Here is a 22,082-nt window from a genome sequence, read left to right on the forward strand (position 1 = left end):
GGCCTTCCTCTGTGCCCCCCCCCCCCCCACCACCAGGCACGTCTTCTGCATCCCTGATATAAACTGATCCCTTCCCCCCTTTCTCCCTCCATCCTCCCCCCCCCACTCTCCTCATCTCTGTAAAGGAATCCTTCCCGTGAAGTCATCGCACGCCTCCTCCCCCCACACCCCATTAACCCTGTCTCTCTTGATTCTTTCTGTTTGAGTGAACACACACACACACAGAGACAGAGAGACAGAGAGACAGAGAGACAGAGAGAGAGAGAGAGAGAGATGCCCCCCCCCCCGGGGCATATCTCCTCTCTCAACCTGTGATCCATGTCACTCGTAGCCTGGGGCCTATAGGGTGGGGCTGACGAGAACAGGAGGTAGGGGTTACTCTGGGTCCATGTGGGGACACCCATCCCCACATTGAAGGAGAGAGAGGGAGGTGGAGGGATTCAACCACTTTTCCTGCAGTCATCTGCTTATTTGCATTCCTCTCTCACACTCTCCATCCCTCGCTACATGGTCTACGATCCTCTGACCCACTGCGGCCAATCACACCGCTTTGTGTCGGGCCGAGGGGAAACGCCCAGCTCGTACAGAGGGGGTTAGTTGCCTTGCTTACATCAAGGGCTGAAGATTGGGCCTTGAGGTTCGACTCTGATCGGTTGACTCTTTAATAACTTACCAAAATAAAGATTTTGGGGGTGATAGCTTTGATTTTTGTATACCTTCACGTAATCAAAACACAGCATTTTGAGCGATTATTTTATCGATGTATTTGGCCAAATAAAAGCCACTAACTGAAATTAACATTTAGTCTCTGGTTCCAATCCAAGATGACAGCTTGCCAGAATCACCATAAGAATTATTTTATATGCATAGTAGATGGGAGAGGGAGAGAAAAAACAGGGAAAATGAAAAGTGATGTAATATTTATAGCCATTGGGAGTCAGCATTATAAGCCTTTTTAGCTAATGAGAAGAAGTCCGCTTCCTCATAACTCTGAATTAAAGAGTGCGTCATTTGCCATTTTCTTTCCCCACACAAAACAGAAAGAAAACTAGCCTCCTGAGGGACTTGAGTGCTGGCGTCGACTGGTTTTAGATTTGCAAACGGTACTTCATATCATAAGCTTTTAGCATCATTACCATCTGCTGAGTGATTGCGGCTTGGCTCAGAACCCTCCTTGGCCACATTTGGTTCAGGTTTTTAAGTTGAACCAAATGAGGAGACTCAAAGTGTACATCCTGGGATGGATAATGTCAGAGCTCTGCCTCTGCACACATTGATGCTAGTAAACCCGCTGCTTTGAGTGAGTGTGTATTTGTTAGAATAGACCAGAGGAGCAGGTTGAATTCTAATTGTACTTGAATGCTAATGCAGGGGACAAAGGGTGGCAGAAAGCGCTACTTCCTCTGGTCCTGGTGTGATGAGAATACCAGAGTGTTAGTGGAAGGGCAGGTTTGCACGCCTCCACTTGAGAGTTGTACATCAGCTACGAGCTTTGGAAGGCCTGTGAGTGAGTCCCACGCAGCTATTAAAACATGTGCTTTTTGGGGGAGTGTGAACATGTGGGGACCTCATTTTTGAAGAAAAAAAAAAAGCCTGTGTGTGACAAACTGGATCCACAATAGGTTGTGTACCTGTTTGCATACTGCCCCTGATGGCAAGAGGGTTTCCCTGTCATTACCAGCGAGCACACTGTCCTCGCGGGGGTAGTTTCTCACGCGTTTGCGGTTCCTAGTGGAAGGAGGGAGTGACGGCAGGTACCTGTGCGTGCGTTGCCTCTGGTTGACGGAGGCCGTGCGGCCGGGGCTGTTCTGGTGGCTGAGCCGTGCGGGGCTGGTCATATAGTCGTTGGGCACCGTTGGCGGTTTCACCGGCTCCAGGGTCTTGTAGGACGCGTTGCGCCTGTCAGCAAAACATCGACCATAAGGTTGTTCAGGTGTGATTAAAACGGGTGAATTACTTCAAATATAATAGACTAAAACCGCCCCCATTTAATACTGGGTTTAATTTAAAGTGATTCAATTAAATGTTATTCTTATAGCCCTTAAACACCATTACAGTCTCAAAGGGCATAACAGGCCAAAATGTTATGCACCCACATGACCCAAGCCCCCAAAAGGGAAAGAAAGGTGCATCTAGATATCACAGGAAATATAAGTGTCTCCATTCTGTGGATGCTTCAATCCAAAGCGTCCTAAAACACAGCGAGTGCATACATTGCATATTACTCCAGACTGGCCGCGGTGGGAATCAAACCCCAAGGCCGTTGGTCGGGGTTCCACAGGCTAAAGGAATCTGCGGGAGCTTTTAAACTGATTCATCATTTACTGGAAAGTTAGACTGCAATGCGGTTAACTGACAGTTTGCCGTTAGCTCGACTCATGATATTTCACTTGGTGCGGAAATTGGAGGATCAGGTTTTTGCTTTGGCACTGGTAATTCATAACCAGTCCCATATCAGGTGATGCTATTGGCTCAATTTCCAACCAATAGGCAAAGAGCATCCGAATAATGAGATTTTGTTTCAACCGATAGTTTTTCTGCTATTCCGACAGTGTCGGTGGTTGGAACTTACCCCAAGGTGCCCCGCCCTGCCATGGGCGGGCTCGGGGGCTTCTGCGTCGGGGGATTGGTCCTCGACAGAGTTCCGCCACCTCTGATTGGCTGATTGTTTCCATGTTGCTGAGGGGGTATAAATGGAACACAGAACCAGTGAGTTGATGCTCAAATGTTAAGTGCTAAACAACAGGAAGAATTAAGTGTGATATCCAACAGATGTTTTGGTCTTCCCAGATGGGCTATGTGTTAATAAAGCCATATCCTGAAACTGTGAAAAGTCCATGCCTGCTAGCAATTGCCTGAAGCAATTAGCACATCATCTGGGATTGAACTTTGTTTACTATGTGTTTACTTTTTAACACAATCCCCAAGCTAACATCGGAAAAGGGATTGCTAGAAGTAAATATGGTGTTTCACATCTTGTTGTGGTGGCCAAGAAAGCACACACACACTCCAAGTAAACTCAGAATACTTAAATTATGCATTAAAAACAAAAAGTCTCTATAAATGCAAATGTTTTTTTGAACTCATTAAGAGAACCATAGCTAATCTGAGAGACCGTCATGGACAGAAGATAAACATATAAATATACAGGCAACCAAAAAAGACAAACATGACAAACATAAATATAACAATATAGAGACGGACATCCAAAACATGTAAAGGATGACAGATTCACAGGGATTGTTAAACTTAAATTACATCTATTTGGTTGGATTTTAGACTACAAGGATCACGAGGAGGTGACACAAAAACTACAAGATCCACACTTACAGGAAGGATTGCTATAGGAGGGTATGGAGGTGGGAAGGTTGTGGGTTGGGTTAGGGGCGGGGTACTATGATACAATAGGTCATGTGACCTAGCCGGCTTACCTTGGCTTTTAGCCACTTAGCGTGGGCGAGCAACAAAAACAAGGGAGAGAGACACACACATAAAAAGGGCATGTCAAAATGGAAGTATCAGAGGATAAGTTAAATAAGGACAGACACAGATTGAACATGAGATAGGGAAAACAAGAGAGAGAGAGAGGGACAGCTGGAGAGAGAGACTGCAAGAGTCGGACGAAGACAGAGCGAGAGCGAGAGAGAGCGAGAGCGAGAGAGAACCACATTTACACTGTGTGAACACAGAGCAAGACTCCGGCAGGTCAGTGTTTACAAGTTATACAGCAAGGTAGTTCCCTTGGCAACAGTCTGACCACACCCACCCACGCCCGGAGCCACACACTGTTGAAAAATAGACAGCATGCATCACTGGTCTCTGGGCGGGATAACCATCCCTTGAGAAGGGTATTAAAAGAAATCTTAATTTTCCTGGTCTCTGGAACTGTCTAGCACCTAGCATCTTGGCTTTATTTAAAAAAAAAATAAAGCAGAAAAAAAGAAAACGTAAGCTGCCGTCTTTGTTGTTTCTAGGTGTGAAAGCCTGGTTCTGTTCATCGCGTCGTACTACTTTGCCAGGAATAGGACTGAAAAGTGACCGTTATCAGAATCTCAGAGCGAGAGTAGAGCTTTGACCTCTAACATGAGGGACACCCACTCAGAGACTAACAGCTCATCAATAATATAGTCCCTGTTAAGAGTAAGTACTGTAGTACAGAGTCCTGTAGTATGACCACACAGACTACACTAGAGACCACAGCACTACACTAGTAATAATACTAGTTTGTAACACTTTCTTATAAACTTGGTTTATAAAATTAAGTATTATGTTATAGGTGGTCAAACTAAGGTAAACTATGGTGCATAAATCTAAACAAGATCGATGATTATTTTGATTGCATTTGGTTATTGTAAAAACAGCTAGTTTACTTGCTGCTATATGAACAAAGAGCAACCATTGATTTCATTGTATTCAATTTATTGGTTTAGCTTCAAACAAATCGGACAAACAAGCCTTATTAAGATCAACATAAAGCTTAACGTTCTTAAATATCAACTGTATCTATCTAACAATGTATTATCTGTGAGTAGATGTCAGAGTCTTTGGTTATAAAACAGATTTCACAGAGAGTGGGGGCTGGCTCTTGTCCTTTCAGGAGCCTATGAGCTCAGATTTATCAGATTTAGACACAATTCAATTTGCAATCTAGGCCGGGACACAGAGTCCTCAGTCTGTTGCCCGGGCTCCTCTCACCAGAAACCTATGGCACAGCTGGTGTGGTGCAGGAAACACATTTACCAACAGCAGCTCTTAGATGTAGACATGAGTTTGTTATCAGCTCTGTAAGGCTTCGTTCTCCAAACATCACATGACTATATCTAGTGCTAGTGGGGATATTTTATTTTTCAAGCAAATCGTGTCAACAGTTCGATATTATTCCTAATACCAAAACAAATAAATGGATGAATATCATTGCAACTGGGCTTTTAAGAAATAATAAGTACGTAAAAGATGATGTCAACCCATTGCCTCATAGTATGCATGTACGGCAAGCATGCAGGGACCGTATGCCTTGGTGAATCAACAGGGCGTGCCTGAGCCCAGTCCATCTGTATGTGTTTAATTCTGGCATCAGTTGGAGTCAACGGAGGAGCCGTCCCATTTACCAGAGGCTGGGGTATTAATGAGCAAAAATCGCCTTCATTAAGCCCCTCCTTAAGACTCTTATAATACCAGAGGCCTTGTCTCCCATCTGTAGCGTGGACACCAACATCAGCAGCGTGAATACAGCAAATAATGCAAGCATGTGCATTGTAGCTTGGCTGCGTTTCTGCATTCCACGCTTTCATTTTTTGCGCGTACTCACACAAACACACACACTTTTTTCAGATGAATGATGCATGCATGTTCAATGCATTGCACTTTTACAGAGTTGTACGCACACGTGCAAACACACTAACCCAGAGAGAGCAGTATATGTTGTGTGAAGTGAAAACCAATGAAAACCCAGCCACGCAGATGATGCGAGTTTCACAGTTAAACAACGCCCATACATAAGATTTGAATGGCCATTTACCACAGGTTAATCATGACAAAGTCAAGCATGAACCGAGGGTGTACTATGAATTAATATGAACTATTGATGTCGAGTATCGATTTCATCCCTTAATTGTGATGGATCCACTGCTGTGTCTATGCGTGTGTGCGTGCGTGCGTACATCGGCCCACTGATGCATCATTCATTCGCTAGCGAGGCTATATTGAACATCTATGCAGGCGTTGCCAGATTAAATCCAGGGGGATTACATTCCAACAAAACGTGCGCAGGAATCCCATCATCCCGACAATAGATTCTGTCAGAGGGATGCGATACATCGGTAATCGGACAGGGACATGTACTATGGGACATGCTATGCATGACGTCATCACAGTCCATAGTTACGTAATTCCAGGGATGCTGAGGAACTGCACTATTATTACTGTTGCGCTTACATCGTTATCGCAAGATCAGTATTCTATGTAATCTGTAGTATTGGAATGATTTATATCGATTTAAACATTAACATATTCAACTTTGAGATAAAGTCGCACGGTAAAAAATGTAAATAATAATTTTTCTCCCTTTTTTTAATTTATAAAAGAATGATTCATACTTGTATTAACAAGTCGCCTATGCTACAACTGCCTTCGAGGTCTCTTTGGGTCATACCTTCCTTCCAACAGTTAGCATTACAGAGCTCAGTCGCAGCAGTGCATAGAGAATGCCCTCAATGCTGCTACATCAATGGTTCTATTAGTCCTTAATGGCTGTCCCCTAATCCAATCTGCCGGACAGTGGCCGTTGATTGGCTGATTGATAAGTGAAGACGGAACCCTTGGGGCAAGTCAGAAGGTATGGGGAGTGGCTGTGAAAGTGTTCCGGCCAATGGGATGCAATGCTGTTAACAGTGTTCCCATGGCGACCTCAATTACGACTAGCTTGTGTAGCCTAACATCAGTTTAAATTTTTAGAAAGTTTGGTAGTTTTATTACTTAATGTCAAACAAAGTTTGGTCGTTTTATCACTAGTGGTAAATGTCGAGATAAAACATTAAGCTTTACAGGATTTGCTATTGGCATCTGGTTGTTCAGTTGGACCAGTACAAAGTTACCACTTGCCCCAAACGGATTCGAATGGGCCAGAGAATGTGATTATGAGGGAAGGGTCGGGCATGAGTTCCTTTTAAAAACATCTCACTGGCTCCTCTGCTCCCTTCACACTCTCCCCATAGCACCCAGAATAGGGACGTTTAGAGAGAGGGTATGGTGTAATGCCGTGACAGAGCCACACACTGATCGCACTCCCCCCAGGGGTAGAGAGACAAAGATCTCAGGTTGAAGAGAGGATGAGAGGGGAGATGGAGAGATGGGTAGAGCGAGAGAGAGAGAGAGCTGGGTAGAGTGAGAGAGAGAGAGCTGGGTGGGTAGAGCGAGAGAGAGAGAGAGAGAGAGAGAGAGAGAGAGAGCGAGAGAGAGAGAGATAGATAGACAAAAAGAGCAGAAGAAAGAGAGAACAAAAAAGACTTCAAGGTGGAGAGAGGGAGAGAGAGAGGGAGAGGATCACCCCTGGAGGGAGATAGAGCATGTGTGGGTAGACGGAGACAATAAGAAATAACACCAGAAAGAACCCGTGTATCAGTCGGTGGGGGCGCAAATACAGAATGACATAGCGTTTGAGAACACCTTGAATCCCGCGGGAAAGGGCCAAAACAAGGCCAACCAAAGTTCAATATGAAAACGGCTAACAGAACCTCCATGTAAAGGATGCTCACAGGACTTTAATACGAACCAGGCTCACAGAATACTGACAGAACTACGTCGAACATGACTTCAATATGAAAACCGGTTACAGAAAAAACGGCTAACATAAACTTGATTTAAAAACAGCTCGCATAAGCTCACCAAACTTCACATTTGAAAGCCAACAGAACATAGGACTGTGGAGTAGCCCCCTCTCTCGTCTCCCTACCTTGACCCCGTGGCCCACGTCGTCCAGCACGTTGTAGTCGATGGGCTTGCGGATGTAGCGCACGGGCCGCTCGATGTTGGCCGGCGCGATGATCTTGTGGGTGCGCGCCGTGTTCTTATTGGTGGTCAGGATGCCGATCTCTCGCCGGGCCACCTTCTCCTTGTGGATGTCCACCGTCTGTCAGGAGAACACCGTAGACGTTGAGATTCACAAAAAACTCACTCGCATGGAAACATTATCAACTCGCATTCAAGCATCAAAACACACAAGTGGTAAGTGTTCTTTTCTGCCAAGGGGATTTTGTGTCCTACGGACAAAGGGCTCCACGATAGTCAGTGAAGAGGATGTGGATAACAGCAACTATTTTATGGCATCTTGCTAAAGGTGGCCTTTACAGGTTAGGCTGCAGGTACTGGAGAAGATCGCACCCAGAATCGTCGCACACCAGAAGCCACTAATGCACCGGGGCCCCCCTGCCGGGATGTTGGCTAGCACGTCATGCTACAGCTGGAGGACATAACAGAATAACATGGCGGTGCTTTTGATTACAAGGGTCTTAATGTTACTGGTAAGATCATGGTGCGAACCAGAGGCTGCGCTGTGAGGATCCCGGGGTGGTAATTACGTGCTACGCTGCCCCCAGTCATTAGGATTTGTTAGGATTTTTAGAAATATACACACTTTGGCTACAAAGTGTATGCGAGGAACACAGACCTACTAGAAGGCATTCAATGGCTGAACATGTTCTGCACTCTTTCTGCTTTTCAAATGCATCCACACCACTCATTCTCCAGGTCATGCTCTCATTCAACAGATTAAGAATCATTAGTTATCCACCACATTAAAACGAGAGAGAGGAAGAGAAGCCAACCAAAGCATTTAGTCATTTTAACCACAGCAACCTTTTAACCGTTTGGACCCAGGAGCATTTCGGCTCGGAGTGGAACCCCCTTACAACGAGACTATCCTGCCTCCCTTACATAACGGATGACAGAGTTTGTATGCTCCAGGGTTCATGCCCGGTTCCCAGCTGTCAGAGAAGCCCTGTGCAGCCTCACTTGTTGCCAACACTTCTTCTCCTCCCTGGGAATTCACTCCCAGACTCCAGGGCCAAAAAGAAATGTCTTAAGAGAGAACGAAAGCGAGAAGGGCATTTTGCTTAATGAAACTACTCTTGGGAAACGGCCAAATGCCACACACACACACACACACACACACACACAGTGGCAGTGTGTGTGCAGGTCTTTGTGTGCGTGTGTGCTCTAGAGGACAGGGCAGACCTCCTCCCCTAGCTGGTATCAGAGGAGGTCTGGAATATCTACCCCCCACCCTTCAACGTCTCCTTAAGAGAGCAGCCAAGTCCAGTTCATAAAGAAGAAGGAGCGAGTGCCCCCTCCAAGCAGGGAAGAAGCCAACAGAGGATTCTATTCATACTGCGGAGATCTGGATCGCCAGAGATACTGGTCCTTTAGTGAACCCCACTGTACTCTTCCCTGTACTCTGGTGGCTTATGTACTTCTTCAGCTCAGATACTCTTCTACTATGTACAATTTCAAACAGTGATGTCATATCTCTTTTGTACTGTACTCCCTTATAGTGTGTGCTCTCTTCTATAAGATACCGTCAACCTTTTTCTCAGCATTGTACTGTACACTCACTACACTCATATCTCTTAGAGACTACCGTCTTCTCTTATATGTACTATGCTGTTTGCAGACTTCTCTCTTATGTACTGTACATGTACAGAATATAACTGTTCTTCTCTGAGAGCCAATGGTAGCCTGATACACGTGTGCAGTGTGTTCCAGATGTATTGTACACACACTTAAGTTGTGTAAATACTTCATGCAGAATTAAGAAACAAATGACGCAAGAGGAGAGATATGTACATGAGATCCATCTTGCATTATTTATATACCTTTTGGAAGATGAATGCACAAATGTATAAAATATCATACAAATGTGATAGCAATGTGTATTCTTTCTTATGGTATATATATACTAGATGTATTTTTCAAAACTTTATTTTTCAAAGCAAGTGTTCCTAGACTATACTGCAAACAAAACATGTAAAAAGAATTATGCCAATCGACTGCTTAAACCATTGAAGAGCTTTCTCCTTCAGGACCCTGCTGAGCCTGTGATCTCCTTCAGCTTGGCCGCCAGAAACCTACTGTGCCTTTCTTCAGAATAAGATGGGACTCAACCGAACAAAAAAGACAAAACCCTTCTATAGGATTACAAAGTGTCCTTTGTATCTTAACGTTTTTTATTAAAAAGTTCATTTTAAATGATTGATTAAAAAGCTACCATTAGATGGCACTCTTTCTGAAACTGATTCAAGATGTAACGCAGCACCTGCTTATTATTAATACACCGATATCTAGGCCAACCTATATCAAAATGTATTCTATGTAATGTATCTGATCCAAAGCTGTGCTCAAAGCGTAGAAGTTGATGGGAGTCACACTTTAGCAAAAGTCTGAAGAACAAAACATTCAATTTGGTTGTTTTGCATAAACGCTTCTTATCGTTGTCCTATCTTTGAAGTGACGCCATGCAGTGCTTCATGAATGCTGTGTGACCCACTTAAGGCCGCAATTGTTTGAAAAGAGGCAGCAATAATTTCTGTTGACAGCTGTTTCCTTCTCCATTTGGTGCAGATTTTCCCTAAAAAAAATAGGATCTTTGATTACCTCATCTCCACACATTGGGGCATTACACTCTTGAGCAAAACACTGTACTGTGACGTAATGTGCAAGATCATGTATTTATGTGACACAAATGCATGTAGAAATCTAATCTTTTTGGATTGTTAAAGTTAAACCATCCGTATACATTCAATATCAAAGTCTGTCTCAATCCATCAATAAATATAGCACACATCTACCAGCAACCAAGATAATGTATCTTATTCAGAGGCTAGCCTTACACTTCTAAGAGATGGTCTCAGAAGCTTTGAACAGCTTAGCGGCCTTATATGGACACTGACCTTTTATACTGGTCATGGTGGTTGCACAATAGTGGCAGTGTAGAAGTGGGCATTTTCAGAAACGCATTTAAAAATAGAGATGTCTATTTATCACGGCAACAAAGGGCATCTTTCCAAAACAAGAGAGCTGACACAGATGCACTGAAGCTCAAGTTGGGTCAAGGCATCCCAGCTCCTCCTTATCAGAGGGCACCACCCATACCAGCTGGCCAAAAAAGGGAAGTGAGAAGGCGACCTTGGGCTTGGGGGAGGGGTTACATCCTTCCTGTTCATTTGTTACGAAAGCATGACATGAAGTAGGTTCCTTATTTAGCAAACCCTCACACTGCGTGCAGTTTGACCCCGCCAGTAACGATGGCCTATCCCGTCACCAGTGACCAGTATACATTGGGGTTCGACTCCTAGCTGAAAGGTTCTCTGTTGGATGCCCTGACGAAGATAGTGCAACCCCTGTCCATCTCTTTAATGAGTCTCAATATTCACTGTTCATTTATAAGAAGGCGTTTGGATTCCTAGAGAATAGAGATACTCAGCACCAGGGTTCGACCGATATGGATTTTTTTTCATCAGCCTTAGCCGATAACCGATATGCCGATACCGATTTTCTTGAGCCGATACTACCCTGGAAATCCAGAGTTCTTGCGAGAGCACAATTTGAATTTGCTCAGCGAGTCACTCTAGGAACGAGCAATATACTTGTGTATATTCTGGGCCTCCCCTGGCCCAGAAAATTAATCAATTACATCGATGTATCAATATAGGCGGGCCAAAAGCGTTGCTGTTTTACCGACCGGATACGTCAAGAGTCTTATCTATTGGTTTGCTCCACAGGTCTGGACACGAAAGCCCTTGTATTCTTCTGATATTTTCAAATGCATGCTTGGTGCCGCCTCTCGAGTTGGGCCATTTTCATTACTCGTTGCCAGACCCTACAGCTTTCTAGACATGGGTCTGGATTTCCAGGCTAAGTCTCCCTCAATTTTCATCATAGAAATGACACAATGATGATAACAAATGTTACAATGTCTAAATTTGAAAAATGTATTGAAATGTCTGTAAATCATGCAGAAAAAAAGGTCAGATACCAGAAAAGAAATCGGCCGATACGATACACTTAAAAACGCAAATATCGGCCGATTATATATCGGTCGATCACTACTCAGCACTATCAAGTTGTGATCGTTCAGCACGTAATATTTACTTCAAATTTACTTCAACAAGTTAGGCTCTCAGTCTCACTTGAAAGGCTTTGGATAAAAGCTCCTGCTGAAAATATATGCAACGCCATTTCCTAAACAACTGGCTTTAGTGCTTTCGAATGTTTACCTATTTAAGCAGAGCTGTCCCAAAACAAACAGATTCCAAAGATTATTTGGAAATACTTAAGGCTATTAAGCATGGCAAGGAGAAGTAACTAAGGAGAAGTGTAGGCCTGCCCGCCTCACAAGCAGATCTGCTACTCTACTGCATGAAAACAGATGGAAGTGACATCACAACTGGCCTTCATCCACCTCTACACGACTATTCTGTATCATCTCTTCCGTGATTTCCCTGCCGGCAACATTCCTCAAGGAAAAAACTAGCTGAATAGTCTATTGTTTACTCGTCACTTAAATAACGTCCCAGACACACTGAGAAGCATGCCCAAACTAGGCAAAATCTTTTTCTGTAATACCCTGTCTTTAAATGGAAATGACATTTAGTGAGAAAAGCCATTCCAGACCAACAGGCCTCAAGTCTTCTCATCTCTCCTCTTGTCTGAGCACTGACTTCATAACAGGCAGCCAGTTTCAAGTCAAGTCGCGCTGGATTGGCTGGGATCAGCTTCAGCAGACTGGTTCTTAAACGTTCAGCGTGTTCAGTCGATTCAGCTGGCAGAGAGTTTGACACTCTGCTTTGGTCTGAGCCTGGGAACAGGGCTTTAGTAGTGCCAGCCATACTTTCAAGTGGATATCCACATTCACGCTGAACGACTGTTAGCCGTATGCCTTCTGAACGCCCCGGTCTCTTCCCAGAAAACACTGTGAGCCGGAACCCGGATCCATCTGTTTTGGTATAAAGGTTGTATTTCTGGAGCCAAACTCTTTTCTGGATAGGCTTACTGCGTGATCTCCCCCCATTTTGACCGCCTCCGTAACCTTTAAATGTGGATAAAAACTATCTTAGCATGAATCCGATTATTATTTTTTTTTTTTTAAAGGCTGCATGAATACAAATTGACAGAGATCTATTCTCTTTGGCCACGTACACACTTATCGTTGTTTTACAATATTTCCAGATACATTTTCTCACGTCCAAGACAAAAACAAATGGAGGATCTAGGTCACACCTGGAACTGCATGTTGCTTCCTCCCCGTCCTCATCACCCCCGTTTCCCAATCCTCCTCCACAACCACATGCTCGAGAAAGGAGGAACCAAGATAAAATAGGACCTCTTCCACACAAGGTTTCCGGCCTGCCTTCTACAATATAGGGATGGGCGTGGGTCAACACGGGTGTCACCATGACGATGGAATTCTTTCCGCCTTGCAAGCACCGACTGACAACCAAGCAGAGAGGAGAGAAAATATTTAAAGAACCTCTTATGGACTATGACCCGCCTGGCCCACAATGGAAAAAATACAATTGGGAAGTGGGAGTCGCAGGATTCTGAGTGCTTGCAGAATGGTGCAGTGTTAGAGAGTTTGAGATTCAGATGATCAAACTGATACCAGAGAGAATAGTTGTTAATTTAAAAATTGTATTTAAAATTTGTAGTTGAACGTTAGTTTTTAATTTATTGGCTTGCATCTTTCAGATGCCCAGCCTGAATGGTCTGATTAGACACTTCAAAACAAGATCAGCACATAACATATGTGTGACTGTTTTACGAATACAGAATCAATCAATATACACAGAGGAATCCCACCCAGTCCTATAGTCAGAACATTCCTGTGTCCTCATTCCAAAACAATAAACTTTCAATGAGCAGAAAATAGATATGTATTGCGGTTGATGTTCTGTTGCTACTACAATGACCCTTCGTGGCCCCGGCTTCTTTGCTATGTTTGGGTCAGGGGCAGGAGGTTAGAGGTCAGCGAGAGATGGAAGAGCTAGGGAGTCACACATTTACAGAAGAACGTGAAACACGGCACGGATGAGTTATATGTCTGGCAGTAAACCAGGAATTTCAAATTCCTGCTTGACTACTTCTCCCTTCAGACTTAGATACACAAGTCTTAAGCAGAATTTCAAAAAGCCCCCCCCGATTTGGATATCGAATGTAGACGCCGGATGGTTTAACTTTACCACTCCAAAAAAACATGCAGAGTGACACCACACACACAGCAACCGGCATACAGACGCAACCCACCCATGCACACATGGTAGTGTAGGCGTTGTCAGGTTGGGCTGAAGATTGTGTGAGATAAACGATGGAAAAATACTCGACTAATTCTGTAATAGTGATGCAAGTACATTGGTATTTCAGGTTTACAAATACTTTTCAGGTGCATGGTCATATCAAATTAAAAGCACAAATGATTGGTCGAAGGCAGATGTTTCACAAGCCAATGGCAAAAATAACTTGATTTGTGATCACAAAATACCTTTCTACATGCATAATATAGTGTGTGTGTGTGTGTGTGTGTGTGTGTGTGTGTGTGTGTGTGTGTGTGTGTGTGTGTGTGTGTGTGTGTGTGTGTGTGTGTGTGTGTGTGTGTGTGTGTGTGTGTGTGTGTGTGTGTGTGTGTGTAAACAAATGTGAAATAGTTAATGACAGGGCTTAACCCCATAAGACTTATATTTAGGGAGAAAGAGAGGGATCGGAGAAAGGAAGAAGAGAGAGACAGAAAACAAGAAATAGAGAGCGAAGCAGATAGCAAAGAAAGAAATAGAACGGAGCCCAGATGTTCCAGTCTTCTGGCAGAGAGACTGAGGGTTGCTATGTTACACAGAGAGATCACAGTACAACAGCCCTGATTCCCATGCACTCAGTCCAAGAGACCCATCTCCTCTAAACTGTTTTCCCTGGCCGGATTCATACTACTGGCCTCCTCGCACGCCAGGAATTCCCTTTATCGTCCAATGAGAGCCCTCCAGGAGTTCTGGTTGGAGGCCAAGGTCATATGGACGCTGGGAGCCAAGATAAGCAGTGTGTGGGTACTAGGCGCATTGGTCACGTTTGTTCTGCAAGGATTACGACGAGGGCCACGAAGCATGCGTATGTTAACCAGATCTGATCTTTGAATCTGCCGGGAATCACATGGTCATGACAGGACGGGTTGAGTCAACCTGAGAAGGCATCTCCCACGCTAAATCGTTGTGAAAGTGAGACTTTCAATTTCAAAAATATTATTCGCAATCTACAATTTTGATTGACAACATACTCCTGATGCGCAACGTGTACGTCTATACTTGACATTTACATTACGACATATGAGCAACTGCAACCCATTGTTAGCTAATTATTTGGACACTCAACTGGATTTTCGCTTTTCCCCTATGAGGATTTGGGCTTGGAACCAGCGAACATGCGGTCACAATCTCTCAGCTGGAAACTCCTGGGCCAGCCGGCACTCCTCCCACCACATGCTGTGTTGTAGTCGTAATCATTCTGGCGAGGCAGTCCAACAACCGTCAGTGCCAACATGGCCCCCTCGGTGAAGACCAAGAGCCTCTCTGTTCTGCCCAGTAGGGTCTCAACGCACTGCGGCGGTCAGCACATCCGAGGTTCTGTCGTCTGTGAAGAGACACTGCTCGGAGGTCACATGGGGATGCCAGCCAATGGAAACTGGACAGTTGATCTGCCAATTTTTTGTTCAAACTGGGCAGTTAACAGAAACCTTTTCCCGCCAGGCTCCTCTTGGGACGGTAATTGTTGCCTGACACCGGCAGCTTGAGCCAAGACGGCGGGTCAAGAGAGCCCTTCTCTTATCTGGCGCCACTTCTGATTTCACCTTATCCCCCCCCGCACCTCCTCTGAGCATTGAGGTGGATCCAGAAGCTATCATCAGATCAGAACTGAAGAGAATTGTGGAAGAACGACTCTCTCAACGATGACCGAAAAAAATCCTCAAGGTTTGCTTATAGCAACGTAACATGGCACGCAAAGTAGTATGCAAATCAAGCAATGCCGCATGCAGGCACAGACCCAGGCGAAACCCTAGGGAGGAATTTCATAATCATAATGGCTGCCCCAGGTTTCTGTATTCTAAGAGGTGATTCTATTCAGTATTTAGTGATTTAGCAGATACTTTTATCAAAAGGGACTTTCGATACATTTTGTTGCGGAGGAGGTAGGGGTTAGGCAAGTCGCTCAAGGCCGCATTGGTACCAAGCAGTAGCCCAGTGAACCTGGAAGGAAGGACCCACTTCTCTTCTCTACCTATAAACACTCAAAAACGTGCAACATAACTGAAGGAAGATACAGCTTTAATTCTGCTTGATATTGCCTTAAAGTGGGCAATAACAATTGACAACAATGGTTAGACCGGCTAGCCAGTCACTGCCAGCCATTAGCAGGCATGTAGTTAATCCCAACCAATCCCTGAGCTTTAAACAGCAGAGAACCGATACAGGGCAGAAAAGGGCTAAACTCAAGCTATTCTATCACTAGACGGAATGAGTCATATTAACCGCTTATCGTGAGGAGCCCCACAACACTGTACAGCCATTGGTCGGCTATCAGTGACAGCAGAAGAAAAGTGTCATAAGTGGACATTATTACTTGGGTTGTTAGGGAGAAAGGAATGTTCTAGTAATGATGATGATCATGCGTTTTTTTTGTACAGCAGAGTAAACATGCAAAGAACGACAACAACGTTACAAACATTTATAATGCTCCATTGTAAACAGATTCTGGCACGCCTTCAGCTGGAACGCCTTGCTCAAAAGCACTGTGTGGCAATGCATGGCAATAGTTTCCAGTCTATTTTAATAAAATGTTATGAAGTGACCAAATTCTATATATTTTAAAATAAGATTGTTAATAGCAATACTTTTTAAAAGGGTGAAATAAGGGCCTAGTGGTTGGACAAAAAAAGAAACCCAACACCACAAGTGAATAAACTCACACCCTCTCCATATTTGTGTGCGAGACATGATTAGTTGCACATGCAATGGCAGAGGGAGCCAAGAAAAACATGCAATCAACATCATGAGCTAATGTCGGGTAGACACAGCCTAGCATTAGCACAGTGAAGAGAACCAGACATGACAATACTTTTATCCTTAAAAGTATTGTCATGTCTGGTACCTCATAAGTGATCGTGACTCCAGGGCTGGGTGCCTTCTGGAATCAACACCGGCAAAAACAATGGATGATCGTTAAACAATACGCCCTAACCTCCAACCTGCTCCTAAATGACCTGGAAGTCCCTTTGGATTTAATTGTCTGCTAAATGACTAAAATAGTAAACTGTGGAAATGACCAGGGACACACACACGCACACACACACACACACACGCACACACACACTTTCCCAGCTGGAGCGTTGCCATGGCTCCTCCACAGAAGGTCGATGGGTCACGGCTACTGCACGCATCCCAGAGAAACACAGTTGAGCTTCCTCGGCAGACGGAGGAAGACTTACACTGGGGCTGGGCAAGGCGCATAAGTGTATTATGAATTAAATTATTATAGTGCATGATCACAATAGATATCAATGTCAATTGTGAACTTCCCATTATATTATCGATTTTATTACCCGATTTTCTTAGACATACATCTATGATCAACGACCGCCCGTGTTGCCAAGGTGATGCAGAGAATATAAGCACAACCACTACACCAACACTAGACTGACCACATCCCCAGTCTTAACATGTCAACAACAAACATTAATTTCCCCATACTCCCCCAAGTACTAGGTGAGATCAACAAGCAGTATGCTATTGAGACAATTAGTTTCATCAAGGGTTATTTGAAAAGGTGTCTACAGCTTCAGAGTTATGGGAAGTTGGGAGTTTATGGACTAAATAATCGAATTATATTCTTATCCATTATTAATATTCGATTATATCCTAATAAATATGATCTACTTGTTATTCTGATGGCCTTTTTTTGGAACCCAATCATTATTATTCCTCCTGTGTGGCTGTTTAAAGCATGCTATTACTGTTTACTACCATTTAGTCTTTTAGTTATTCTATTAGACAATGATGACAAACAAATACTCAGGAGGATTGGTTGGCCAACACTCCAGGAAATGAAAGCCCTTAGCTAAGCATTACTGAACGCTTCCTGTTAGCCTCTAGTCTAGAACCTCCTGTAGTCTGAGAAGAGACCTTTGTTTTCTGCCATTTAGTAGGGCCCTTATCCAGAGCGACTTAGAGGTATATTTTTAGCAGTATGTCATTAAGGATCAGGTAGAGGGTATAAGGCATCTTGGATGGACAGCGGACATTGGGGACCGAATCCTGAACCTTTCGGACAGAGAGTCCGAACATACTAACCACAGCCCTATCCTGCCCCAGAAAAACTATTTAGCATTTTAGAAGCTGCAACTTTTTTATGGTTAGATATAATTAGCAGGCAGGGGTTCTAGCATCTTGCTCTAGTATTGCGTTGTAGGGACAGCAGAAGTGCGGTGAACCCAGAGCCCTCTGCCTAGGGACACACACAGCCCAACCACTGGAGCACACAGTCCTACTAGTATGAACACAGGGGAAGCTGAAGTACAGTGACTACAGTACGCTCCGACCTTAAGCTAGTCTGTCGGTTAGCTCTGCCAAGTCACCGCACCCCGCCTAGCCCTACTGCGTATATGCCCATCCCTGGTGGCCTGCAGGGTTGCCATGGAAACCTCAGTGACCTAGGCCTGGCTTCTGTGACCATTATTTGGTAAAGAAAATCTGTGGTCTGTCGCGTTGCTGGCTCTCCCTCCCACTCCTTCTCTCCCTCCCTCCACTGGCTTGTCTCCAATGCTATACAGGACTGTTTTTATTTGTATTTATCCATGTTGTAAAGGATCATTTGACAATGCGTTCTAATATTTTCTTTCTTTATGTTATTCATATTTCATACTTCAGTAATACAATGAAGCTTTGAAAGGCTAACCCAGGGCCCACGTGAAACAGAACTACATTCTCTCCTGTGACTGGGATGACTCTGCCCAGCCCTGAAGAATTCCAGGTATTCTCGGAAACAGCTGTCAGGAAAACCAAACAAAACTGACGTACTACAAACAAAAAGCTCACTGCAATGCTGCTCACTGCAACGCCATGTCCTAGCGTGTCTGTGGCTTAGGGAGCTACATAGGGGTGCTACAGCTCTGTGCCAATATACAATCTGGCGGCTAACATGAAGAGCTAAGCTAGTAGCGGTCACATGGCTTAGGAGCCATGGTTTCATCAAAGCGATTGGTGCCGTGATTGGATAAGAGGCTTGATTTACCTGCTTTTTCGAGCCAGGGCTTGGTGCCAGGTGCTCATGGTAAAAGACACACCCTAACGGACGGGTACAGGTCTGCAGTGCTGTCTTGTCAGGTCGAGTTTAGCTACAATACCGGTATCCACCTTATTTTCAGCCAATCGTCTGCAACATTGTTTGTGTAATGGTGTATCGTTTTGCAGCCGTTTCTAAATATTTGACCTGTTTTACATCACATATCAAATCATGAATTATGATAAACTACTGATCCTAATGAAACTCTGAAATTGGCTCAATTCGACCAAGGGAAAAGTTTTTATTTAACAGCACAGAAATACAGAAATTTAATCTGTATGAATATTTATCGGTTCCATCATAGATCGACATTACTTGCAATCCAAGAGTAAATTATCCAACGGATCTTGTGATTCTCAGGGTTTAAAACCAACAAAACAAACAGAATTACCAGGAAACTCTTTTGGTGAACTGGAATCGGAAGCATCCCGTTTTGTGTGAAATGTGTGTTCGTATATATATATATATATCTATATATCTATATATCTATCTATATATCTATATATCTATCTATATATCTATATCGATATCGATATCTATATATATCTATATATATCTATATATATCTATATCTATATCTATCTATATATATCTATATATCTATATCTATATCTATATATATATATATATATATATATATATATATATATATAAAAATACATGTGTCCATCTGTCGGCCTCTGTGTGTATACAGTTTATGGATGTCTACAACAGACGGACTGAAATAAATAAACACGGTTGTGCATTTTCACTGTGTAGAGTGATGAGGTCGTTAGTTAGTCACCTCTGTAATATGCACTACTAGCTAAACGATCTGCCCTGCTGTAGTAAACACACACACACACACACACATTCATGTTGGTTCACACACAGATCCCGTGAACGTAGCTGCATTGTGCCCTGACCTGGGAGATGTGGTTGATGGAGGACTCCATGCGGCGGAGCTGCGATGCTTGGATGTCCAGTAGCTGCAGCACATTGTTGGCCAGGGCATTGATCTGGTAGGCCACGCTGGCCAGGGACTGGGTGGTGTAGGCCTTGGTCTCCTCCAGGGCCTTGTGTTTGTCCTGGGCCTGGGGGACAGACAACCGAGGTCTTTAGGTTTCACATGCTTTGACCATGGGGTCAAGTTTTATCATGACAAAATGGACAATTTATACTGCTATTGATGATAGCAGAGGGAGAGAAGGAGATAATACGATGGAGACAGGGAGGGGTGGAAGAGAGAGCGAGAGGTGGTAGAGAGGCAGAGAGAGAGAGGAGGGAGAGAGAGACAGCGAAAGAGCGAGAGAGGAGAGAGAGACCCACAGAGAAGCATTGACAGGAGAGCAGATGCAAGAAAAAAAAAAAGGGAAAGGTATAAGGTGTACAGTATAATATAAATATGTATCATGCATATATAATGAATGCCAGATGACTTTATGATTTATGAATAAACAATGAATATCTGCCTCTTCTTTTCCTTAGGGTTTCAGGAGGTGGAACCCAGACCCTGAGCAGGTATAGTGGATACAACGACATTTGCACACACATTACCCACAACATGATAGTGAGCCTCTGACTTGTTTACCCTGTGGGCAGCAGAAGGGGCGGTGATGTGTGAAACGCAGGGAAAACAGAAATAAAGCAAAAACGAAACAAAGATGGGACGAAAGAATGAAATACCAAGTAAAGAAGAAATAAAGGATGTAAAAACTGGAGATGGTCAAATGAAAGGGATAAAAGTAGTACTCAATTATTGAAGTTCGAGTTTTACAGTGTGAAGTGAATAGCTGTGTGCGTGTACGTTCGTGTGCGCACTAGAGCATTTCTAATCTAAAAACAACCCACTTGGCTAGATTCCTGTGACCTGGGCAGGGCAGTTAGCAGCTTGTCTGTTTAGTGCCTGCTTTACACAGGTTGCATCTCAATGTGCCAAATCTTGCAGTAGCAATGAGATTAGCAGATGTGTAACCAAACAACACACTACAGGAAGCACACTTTACTCCAGAGGGCTGTAGCCCGGCTATACATCTGCTAAAAGTGTGTAGCAGCACATACCACACTCTCTCTCCGCTAACACCATCACTGGGAAGTCCTGCAGTAATGTACGGGGAAAATTGTTATCTGTCAACAGCATTCTGAGGGGTTTTCTGCTTGTTTTGAGGTAGCTTTAAAATTAAACTAGTTTCTCATTCCATTCACCTTTTGTATAAAAGTAGCAAATATAAAAGTAATGCTTTTATTATTCACCTTTTGAATAAAGGATTAACACTTAATGTTGTTTTAGGGGAAATCTCCCCCTAAATAACATTAACAACCATTGAATAAGACCTGAATTAGCCTTTAGAGTGTATCTGGATTTGGATGATGTTCAAAGAAATAACCCACACATGCTGGTGTTTGAAGCATCATTTATTTTTTTCTACTGCTGTTACGCTGCAACAGTCACTCTCTAAAATCAATACCAGAAACAGCTAACCATTCTGCCAATACTGCAACCACCATTAAGAACCACAGGCAATAAACCCACACAGAAACTGCTCACTCGGACACACCGACCTCTTGATAATGTTTAGATAATAGGCCAGAGTAGTGTAGGTGCTAGGCTGTTTTAGTCCCAGCTGAAAGGTATGGGGTTCCAAACCCAAACGTCCACGGGCTGCCTGTATGCATCCTTCGGTAGAGATGCAGAGTTGCCGCTAACTGCTGCTTACGTCTTAAATTCAGTGTTTGATATATTGGATAAAAAAAGCATCTGCAATGACAAAAAGTAATACAAACATTGATTAGCTTAAACATATAAGCTTCATCAATAGAGGGATTATCAGTCTACGTCACTCCCCGCTCTATGCGCATGGCGTTTGCAGAAAGACGAGAGCCACAAGAGCCACAATCATGTCTTGTTGTGCGGTTGGTTGCACAAACCCTTTTAATAAGAATGATTATCCCATTTATTCAACTTTTTGCATGCTAATAAAATTGAAATACTTTAATAATTATGCTTTTATTATTCGTATTGCATGCTTATTAAATGTAGGCCTATACTCTGTTTGAGTTCATCTCCCTCGAAAAGTAGTCCCCTTTAATTACAATCGATCCAACATGTTTTTGACACCTCAAAGGGCATTATCCCGCTTATACCATGGTCCCTTGCCAAAGAAAATAAATTAAGATCATTCATATATATTTTCATGCGTTTTACAATCCAAATATAACGTTTTTCACATAAATAG

At 43.5% G+C, this 22,082-nt stretch overlaps 1 protein-coding gene and 1 long non-coding RNA gene across 9 annotated transcripts in view; both read right to left on the reverse strand.

The window, feature by feature from the left end:
* abi1a (abl-interactor 1a) overlaps nt 1–22,082 on the reverse strand; it is a 39,774-nt gene that overhangs the window by 10,453 nt on the left and 7,239 nt on the right. For 4 of the 8 annotated variants that reach the window (XM_030348407.1, XM_030348403.1, XM_030348402.1 and 1 more), the window contains exons 2-6: nt 19,773–19,940; nt 7,451–7,627; nt 3,432–3,446; nt 2,573–2,679; nt 1,759–1,899 (exon numbers count right to left, since the gene is read on the reverse strand). In XM_030348407.1, coding sequence (XP_030204267.1) covers nt 1,759–1,899; nt 2,573–2,679; nt 3,432–3,446; nt 7,451–7,627; nt 19,773–19,940 — 608 coding nt within the window. The remainder of the gene's footprint in view (nt 1–1,758; nt 1,900–2,572; nt 2,680–3,431; nt 3,447–7,450; nt 7,628–19,772; nt 19,941–22,082) is intronic. The other 4 variants (XM_030348408.1, XM_030348404.1, XM_030348409.1 and 1 more) reach the window with 1 other exon arrangement.
* On the reverse strand, nt 9,684–11,073 carry LOC115536939 (uncharacterized). The gene is made up of 2 exons (XR_003974749.1): nt 10,443–11,073; nt 9,684–10,120 (listed from the first exon to the last, which is right to left on the reverse strand). It is a non-coding gene; the product is annotated as an uncharacterized LOC115536939 (long non-coding RNA).

This window comes from Gadus morhua, chromosome 23 (genome assembly GCF_902167405.1).
Source record: "Gadus morhua chromosome 23, gadMor3.0, whole genome shotgun sequence".
Taxonomy (NCBI): domain Eukaryota; kingdom Metazoa; phylum Chordata; class Actinopteri; order Gadiformes; family Gadidae; genus Gadus; species Gadus morhua.